The 8,518-nt window shown below is 55.9% G+C and overlaps 1 protein-coding gene across 1 annotated transcript in view; it reads left to right on the top strand.

Annotated features, from left to right (window-relative positions):
• The first annotated feature begins 6,091 nt into the window (after positions 1 to 6,091).
• GNA11 (G protein subunit alpha 11) overlaps positions 6,092 to 8,518 on the top strand; it is a 29,289-nt gene continuing 26,862 nt past the window's right edge. The window contains exon 1 of the mRNA XM_033195792.1: positions 6,092 to 6,509. Within this exon, the coding sequence (XP_033051683.1) occupies positions 6,374 to 6,509 (136 nt within the window). The 5' untranslated portion in view covers positions 6,092 to 6,373. The remainder of the gene's footprint in view (positions 6,510 to 8,518) is intronic.

Genomic DNA, 8,518 nt, shown 5'->3' with positions numbered 1-8,518 from the left:
GCTCACTGCAAGCTCTGCCTCCCAGGTTTATGCCATTCTCCTGCCTCAGCCTCCCGAGTAGCTGGGACTACAGGCGCCCGCCACCTCGCCCGGCTAGTTTTTTGTATTTTTTAGTAGAGACGGGGTTTCACCATGTTAGCCAGGATGGTCTCGATCTCCTAACCTTGTGATCTGCCTGTCTCGGCCTCCCAAAGTGCTGGGATTACAGGCTTGAGCCACCACGCCCGGCCTCAATTCCTTCTCTTTAAAATGAATTTCCAGCTCCAAGAACAATCCAGGCTCTAGTATTCATTTTTAATATCTTCCTTTTTGTCTTTTTTGTTTGTTTGTTTTTTTGTTTTTGTGTAGAGACAGGGTTTCACTATGTTGCCCAGGCTGGTCTTGAACTCCTTGGGCTCAAGTGATCCTCCTGTCTTGGCCTCCCAAAGTTCTGGGATTACAGGCGTGAGCCACCGCACCTGCCTTAATTTCAATTTTTGAGACAGGGTCTTATTCTGTCACCCAGGCTGGAGTGCAGTGGTGCAATCATGGCTCACTGCAACCTTGACCTCTTGGGCTCAAGTGATCCTCCCGCCTTGGCCTCCTGAATAGCTGGGACTACAGGCACATGCTACCATGCCCGGCTAATTTTATTTTGTTATTTTATTTTATTTTATTTTTTGAGATGGAGTCTCACTCTGTCGGCCAGACTGGAGTGCAGTGGTGCGATCCCAGCTCACTGCAACCTCCACCTCCCGGGTTCAAGCGATTCTTCTGCCTCAGCCTCCTGAGTAGTTGGGATTACAGGCACCTGCCACCTCGCCCGGGTCATTTTTGTACTTTTAGTAGAGACGGGATTTCACCATGTTGGCCAGGCTGGTCTTGAACTCCTGACCTCAGATGATCTGTCTGCCTCGGCCTCTCAGAGTGCTGGGATGACAGGCATGAGCCACCGCGCCCAGCCAATTTTAATTCTACTTGCGTAGAGTGTGTGTGTGGGGGGGTCTTGCTATGCTGCCCAGGCTGGTCTCAAACTCCTGGCCTGAAGCAATCCTCCTGCCTCGGCCTCCCAAAGTATTGGGATTACAGGCATAAGCCACTCTTCCCAGACCAGGCTCTTTTATTCCTTTCCCATCATTCCAAACACATCGATTGAGCACCTAGTGTGTGTTAGGGCCTCATTCTAGGTCTCTTTCTGTAAGGGACCATGTAGGAAATTTTTAAGATTTCTTGTAATGCTGCCCTGTGGGGTAACAGTAGCCAAACTCAGTATGGAAATCAATGGATGTGACTGGCTTCCAACAAAACCCTATAAATGGACACTGAAATTTGAGTTCCATATAATTTTTTCTTTTTTTTCTTTTTTGAGACAAGAGTCTCCCTCTGTCACCCAGGCTGGAGTGCAGTGGTGTGATCTCGGCTCACTGCAAGCTCCGCCTCCCGGGTTCACGCCATTCTCCTGCCTCAGCCTCCTGAGCAGCTGGGACTACAGGCGCCCGCCACCTCGCCCGGCACATTTTTTGTATTTTTAGTAGAGACGGGGTTTCACCGTGTTAGCCAGGATGGTCTCGATCTCCTGACCTCGTGATTTGCCCTCCTCGGCCTCCCAAAGTGCTGGGATTATAGGTGTGAGCCACCGCGCCAGGCCGAGTTCCATATAATTTTTACGTGTACCGAAAGTTTACTTTCTTTTGATTTTTAAAAACTGTTTAAAAATGTAAAAGCCATTCTGAGCTTATGGACCACAGGAAAACCTAGTGGTCAGCCAGAGCTGACGGAGGTTTGTGGTTTGCCAGTCTTTGTTCTAGGTGACCCAGACAGGCTCTGACCTCATGGAGCTGATGGCCAATTTGGGAAACTGAGTCTACAGAGAGACGCTCAGAAGAGTATATAATTTCTTTCTTTCTTTTTTTTTTTTTCGGAGATGGAGTTTCACCCTTGTCACCCAGGCTGGAGTGCAGTGGCGCGATCTCTGCTCACTGCAACATCCACCTCCTTGGTTCAAGAGATTCTCCTACCTCAGCCTCCCGAGTAGCTGGGATTACAGGCGTCCACTAATTTTTGTGTATTTTTAATAGAGATGGGGTTTTGCCATGTTAGCCAGGCTGGTCTCAAACTGCTGACCTCAAGTGATTTGCCTGCCTTGGCCTTCCAAAGTGCTGGGATTACAGACATGAGCCACCACACCCTGCATTTTTTTTTTTTTTGGACGGAGTTTCACTCTTGTTGCCCAGGCTGGAACGCAGTGGTGTGATCCCAGCTCACTGCAACCTCTGCCTCCCAGGTTCAAGCGATTCTCCTGCCTCAGCAAAAGTAGCTGGGACTACAGGTGCCCACCACCATGCCCGGGTCATTTTTGTATTTTTAGTAGAGACAGGGTTTCACCATATTGGTCACGCTGGTTTTTTGTTTTATTTTGTTTTATTTTTATACAGGGTCTTACTCTTGTTTCCCAGGCTGGAGTGCAGTAGCTCCATCTCTGCTCACTGCAACATCTGCTTCCTGGGCTCAAGTGATCCTCTCATCTCAGCCTCCCGAGTAGCTGGAATTACAGGCATGTGCCACCACGCCCAGCTAATTTTTTGTATTTTTAGTAGAGATGGGTTTTCGCCATGTTATCCAGGCTGGTCTCGAACTCCTGAGCTCAAGCAATCCACCTGCCTTGGCCTCCCACAGTACTGGGATTACAGGCATGAGCCACCGCGCCCAGCCAGAATACACAATTTCAAGTTGTGGCTCAAGAAAAGGTACCTGGCTTGGTCTCAGGGGTCAGAAGCCTCCCTGAGGAGCTGACGTTTGAACTGAAACGGAGAGGATTTGCAGGGGTTGGCCAAGGAGGCCAGAGAGGGAAAAGGGTTTTCAGTAGTCTGCAAGGTGGTGGGAACACACATGTTTTTACAAATTCTGGTGGCCCCTTCCATTTCACCTGCAAAGTAAGGATAAAGATATGGCTGGGCAAGGCGGCCCACGTCTATAATCCCCACGCTTTGGGAGGGCAGGTCACTCGAGGCCAGGAGTTTGAGACCAGCCTGGCCAACATGGCGAAATCCGGTCTCTAGTAAAAATACAAAATTAGCCGGGCATGGTGGCAGGCGCCTGTAATCCCGGCTACTCCGGAGGCTGAGGCAGGAGAATCACTAGCGCCTGGGAGGCAGAGGGTGCAATGAATCACGCCCCTGCACTCCAGCCTGGATGACAGAGCAAGACTCTGTCAAAAATAGAAAAAAAACAAAAAAAAGATATCACCTGGGTAGGCTTAGCTTAACGGGTTTACAACAGTGCCTGGTATCCAGTAGGCATTTCATTAATGCGTATGCCTGGCGTGGAATAGCACAGGCACTGCAGTAAGGCCTGATTTACACCTGATGTATGTACAGTAGGCACTCCATTAATCTCTGGTCCGTGCCTGGTATATAGAATGTATCTCATTAATGCCTGATACACAGTATGTGTCCTATAAAGGCTTTTTTTTTTTTTTTTTTTTTTGGACGGAGTTTCACTCTTGTTGCCCAGGCTGGAACGCAGTGGTGTGATCCCAGCTCACTGCAACCTCTGCCTCCCAGGTTCAAGCGATTCTCCTGCCTCAGCAAAAGTAGCTGGGACTACAGGTGCCCACCACCATGCCCGGGTCATTTTTGTATTTTTAGTAGAGACAGGGTTTCACCATATTGGTCACGCTGGTTTTTTGTTTTATTTTGTTTTATTTTTATACAGGGTCTTACTCTTGTTTCCCAGGCTGGAGTGCAGTAGCTCCATCTCTGCTCACTGCAACATCTGCTTCCTGGGCTCAAGTGATCCTCTCATCTCAGCCTCCCGAGTAGCTGGAATTACAGGCATGTGCACCACGCCCAGCTAATTTTTTGTATTTTTAGTAGAGATGGGTTTTCGCCATGTTATCCAGGCTGGTCTCGAACTCCTGAGCTCAAGCAATCCACCTGCCTTGGCCTCCCACAGTACTGGGATTACAGGCATGAGCCACCGCGCCAGCCAGAATACACAATTCAAGTTGTGGCTCAAGAAAAGGTACCTGGCTTGGTCTCAGGGGTCAGAAGCCTCCTGAGGAGCTGACGTTTGAACTGAAACGGAGAGGATTTGCAGGGGTTGGCCAAGGAGGCCAGAGAGGGAAAAGGGTTTTCAGTAGTCTGCAAGGTGGTGGGAACACACATGTTTTTACAAATTCTGGTGGCCCCTTCCATTTCACCTGCAAAGTAAGGATAAAGATATGGCTGGGCAAGGCGGCCCACGTCTATAATCCCCACGCTTTGGGAGGGCAGGTCACTCGAGGCCAGGAGTTTGAGACCAGCCTGGCCAACATGGCGAAATCCGGTCTCTAGTAAAAATACAAAATTAGCCGGGCATGGTGGCAGGCGCCTGTAATCCCGGCTACTCCGGAGGCTGAGGCAGGAGAATCACTAGCGCCTGGGAGGCAGAGGGTGCAATGAATCACGCCCCTGCACTCCAGCCTGGATGACAGAGCAAGACTCTGTCAAAAATAGAAAAAAAACAAAAAAAAGATATCACCTGGGTAGGCTTAGCTTAACGGGTTTACAACAGTGCCTGGTATCCAGTAGGCATTTCATTAATGCGTATGCCTGGCGTGGAATAGCACAGGCACTGCAGTAAGGCCTGATTTACACCTGATGTATGTACAGTAGGCACTCCATTAATCTCTGGTCCGTGCCTGGTATATAGAATGTATCTCATTAATGCCTGATACACAGTATGTGTCCTATAAAGGCTTTTTTTTTTCTTTTTTTTTTTTTGAGACGGAGTCTCGCTCTGTCGCCCAGGCTGGAGTGCAGTGGCCGGATCTCAGCTTACTGCAAGCTCCGCCTCCCGGGTTGACGCCATTCTCCTGCCTCAGCCTCCCGAGTAGCTGGGACTACAGGCACCCGCCATCTCGCCCGGCTAGTTTTTTGTATTTTTTTAGTAGAGACGGGGTTTCACCGTGTTAGCCAGGATGGTCTCGATCTCCTGACCTCGTGATCCGCCTGTCTCGGCCTCCCAAAGTGCTGGGATTACAGGCTTGAGCCACCGCGCCCGGCCTTTTTTTCTTTTTAGACAGAGTCTAGCTCTGTCACCCAGGCTGGAGTACAGTGGTGTGATATTGGCTCACTGCAAGCTCTGCCTCCCGGGTTCATGCCATTCTCCTGCCTCAGCCTCCCTAGCTGCTGGGACTAATGGTGCTCGCTAATTTTTTATATTTCTAGTAGAGACGGGGTTTCACCGTGTTAGCCAGGACGGTCTCGATCCCCTTACCTCATGATCCACCCGCCTCAGCCTCCCAAAGTGCTGGGATTACAGGCATGAGCCACCGCGCCCGGCCTTTTTTTTTTTTTTTTTGGAGACGTAGTTTCATTCTTGTTGCCCAGGTTGGAGCGCAATGGCGTGATCTCGGCTCACCGGAACCTCCGCCTCCCGGGTTCAAGTGATTCTCCTGCCTCAGCCTCCCAAGTGGCCCTCCCGGGTTCAAGTGATTCTCCTGCCTCAGCCTCCCGAGTAGCTGGGATTACGGGTATGCACCACCACGCCCGGCTAATTTTGTATTTTTAGTAGAGACAGGGTTTCTCCATGTTGGTCAGGCTGGTCTCGAACTCGCGACCTCAGGTAATCCGCCCGCCTCGGCCTCCCAAAGTGCTGGGATTACAGGCGTGAGCCACCACGACCGGCCTCCATTAACGCTTTTTAATGGATGAGTGAAGGTTCCTGTCAAGCGATGTCAGGGCGCTTCCCGGGCGTCTGGAGACCCAGAGAGGGCAGCGGCCGCGTGCGCGCCTCCAGGACCCGGCCTGGGCCGATCGGGTCGAGCCGAGCGGGGCCGAGCGGGGCCGAACGGAGCCGAGCGGAGCCGAGCCTGGCCGGCCGAGTCCGCCACATTCCCACAATCCCGGGCGGCCCCGCCCCGGCTCCCGGCTGCGCGTCCCCCTTCCCACGTCGGCGCAACCAAACCCGCGGGCCCCCCGCCCTCGCCCCGCCCCGCCCCTTTCGCGCCCGCCGACGCCCCGCCCTGGCCGCTAGTCCCGCCCCCACGGTGGGCGCGCGTGGCCGCCGGCCCCTCCCATTGGCCACACCGTCTGCCCGTCGCGGGCTGCGCTCCCAGCCTGGTAGGTTGTCCGGCGCTGTTGCTCGGTTGCGGCGGCTGCGGTTGGCGGTGGCTGCGGCGGCGGCGCGGGCTAAGTGCGGCCGCGCGGGAGTCCGCGGCTGGCGCGGCCCGAGCGGGGACCCGGCGGCTCGCCAGGCGGCGGCCGAGGCGGGGCGGGCGGCCCGGGGCCGAGGGCCGGGGGCCGAGGCCGGAGGCCGCGGCGGGCGGCGGCAGAGGCGGCTCCGGCCAGGGCCGGGCCGGGGGCCGGGGGGCGGCGGCGCGCAGGCGGCCGCGGCGGCCGGGGCCGGGACGATGACTCTGGAGTCCATGATGGCGTGTTGCCTGAGCGATGAGGTGAAGGAGTCCAAGCGGATCAACGCCGAGATCGAGAAGCAGCTGCGGCGGGACAAGCGCGACGCCCGGCGCGAGCTCAAGCTGCTGCTGCTCGGTGAGTGCGGCCCCCGGGCCTGCCGGCTGCGGGCCCTGCCCTGCCTGTGCCTGCCCTGCGTGTCCGGGTCTGGCTGGGACCCTCTGGGGTCAGCCCTGCCTTTCCCGTCCGGGTTGCGGGACCCTCCGGGGTCAGCCTTGCTTGTGCCTTCCCTGCCTGTCCGGGTCGCGGGACCCTCGAGAGTCAACCCTGCCTGTGCCTGCCCTGCCTGTCCGGATCGGGGCGGGGCCCTCCTGGGTCAGTCCTGCCTGTGTCGTCCAGGTCGGCCCGGGACCCTCCCGGATCAGCCCTGCCTTTGCTGTCTAGGTCGGCACCTGGGACCCTCCGAGGTCAGCTCCGGGCCCCAGATTCCTTTGGGTTCAGCCCCTGCCTTAACTGTTCATATTGGCACCTGGGACCCCTGGGTCAGCCCCTGCCTGTGCTGTTCACGTTGGCACCAGGGACCCTCCGGCGTCGGCCCCTGTCTATCCTGTCTGGATCAGGCCCGGAATCGCTCCTAGGTCAGCTCCCAGTTTCTGCTGTCCACATTGGGCCTCCAGGACTCCAAGATTTGCCTTCTGTCACTTCTCAAGGGACCAGTCCCTCCCTGCTCAGGGACCCTCTGACCTTACCCCACCCGAGTACCCACCCCTCGCTACCCCTTCAGGGCCAGACCTTTGGGCTGTAACCCACAGGGCATACTCGCCTCTCACTTCTCAGGGCCCCGCGTTGACCCTTCCCTCCAGGTAGAGCCCTGTACCCTCCATGCAGGCCCCATACACCCCCCCCCCCGAAGACTCCTCCGTGCCCCCTATCCCCCCATTCCCTTCAGGGCCATTCTCCTGCCTTCCCGTTCCGGGAAACCCCACACTCCTCTTGGCTGGAATGCGTCCTGTGGGAAAAAGACAGTCTTTCCTCTCCTCAGGGTTCTGCTCAGCCGAGGGTGGGGCGATTGACACCTGAGGGAGCCTTTGCCTGTCGTCCGAAGCAGCTGTCTGGGCAGCCTCCCCTGCCCCCTTCCTTAGAGTCTTGGTGGGAGCCACACTGAGTCCCCGTTGGGAGCAGGCCCCCACCTCCCGGCTCCTCCCCACCGTCCTGGAGAAGGCAGTCCTGGAGAAGGTTTGCCGGTGAACCTTCTTCTCCCCAAGGCACACCTGCTGCAGGGAGCCAGTCGGCCAGCTGTAAAGTGTTGTCACCCCAAATAAGGGTCCCTGCAGTCGTTTACAAAACAGAAAGCTCTTGCCCTGCCCCACCCCTGCCCTCCCGAGCTCCTAGGTTAGCTCCTGGCCCGGGGGCGGGGGGCAGGGGCGGTGGGGAAGGTCAGAAATGGGTGCAGAGGCAGCAGTGACGGACGAGGGGGTGTGCTGGTGGCGGTAGCTCCTGGGGAGGAGGCAGGGTGTGTGTTGTGTGGGGAACACGTTGCCTCTCTCCTGCTGTGACCCTCTTGCTGGCCCTCCATGTCCCTGGTTAGAGAGGTGCCTGGATGAGATGCCTTCTTGATTTTTTTCTTCAAACTTGTGTTTTTATTTACCTAAGGGTTCTAAAGTGGGCCATCTTTCCAGGGGACGCGGGTAGGCAAAGCCGTGTCCCTCACATTTGGAGGAAATGTGCAGTGGGCCCGCGTGGTGGCCTTTGCACAGAGTGGCACTGGCTGGCTTTTGTAGTGGGTCATGGACTTTGTTTCGATGGAGGGGAGTTAGGAATTACTGGTGTCATAAAGATCTTACCAGATGGCCTTGCCCTGTGGCTCTGTGATCTCCAGGATCCCCGCCACCTTTTCTGCGTGCACCCAGGCTTCTGTGCCTGCACTTTGGACTTGAGATTGACACAGGGTTCAAGGACGAAGGTCAGGGGCTCCCGTGTCTACAGCCTTGGCTGCTTGGAGCAAGTCGAAGTGATTCGGCCCTTCCTGCATCCTCTGTCCAGTGCCCAACTGTGGCCTGGGGTGTCTGCTGCCGGAGCACCTGTGTCTGCACCCCCACCCCTCCCACTCTTTGAGCCTGGAAGTTGACCTCTATCAGCTGCTAAGA

The sequence above is a fragment of the Trachypithecus francoisi genome, unplaced genomic scaffold (assembly GCF_009764315.1).
Source record: "Trachypithecus francoisi isolate TF-2019V2 unplaced genomic scaffold, Tfra_2.0 Lachesis_group5, whole genome shotgun sequence".
In the NCBI taxonomy this organism is placed as follows: Eukaryota; Metazoa; Chordata; class Mammalia; order Primates; family Cercopithecidae; genus Trachypithecus; species Trachypithecus francoisi.
The sequence above is the reverse complement of the archived record's forward strand: the minus strand, read 5'-3'. Positions and strand labels throughout refer to the sequence as shown.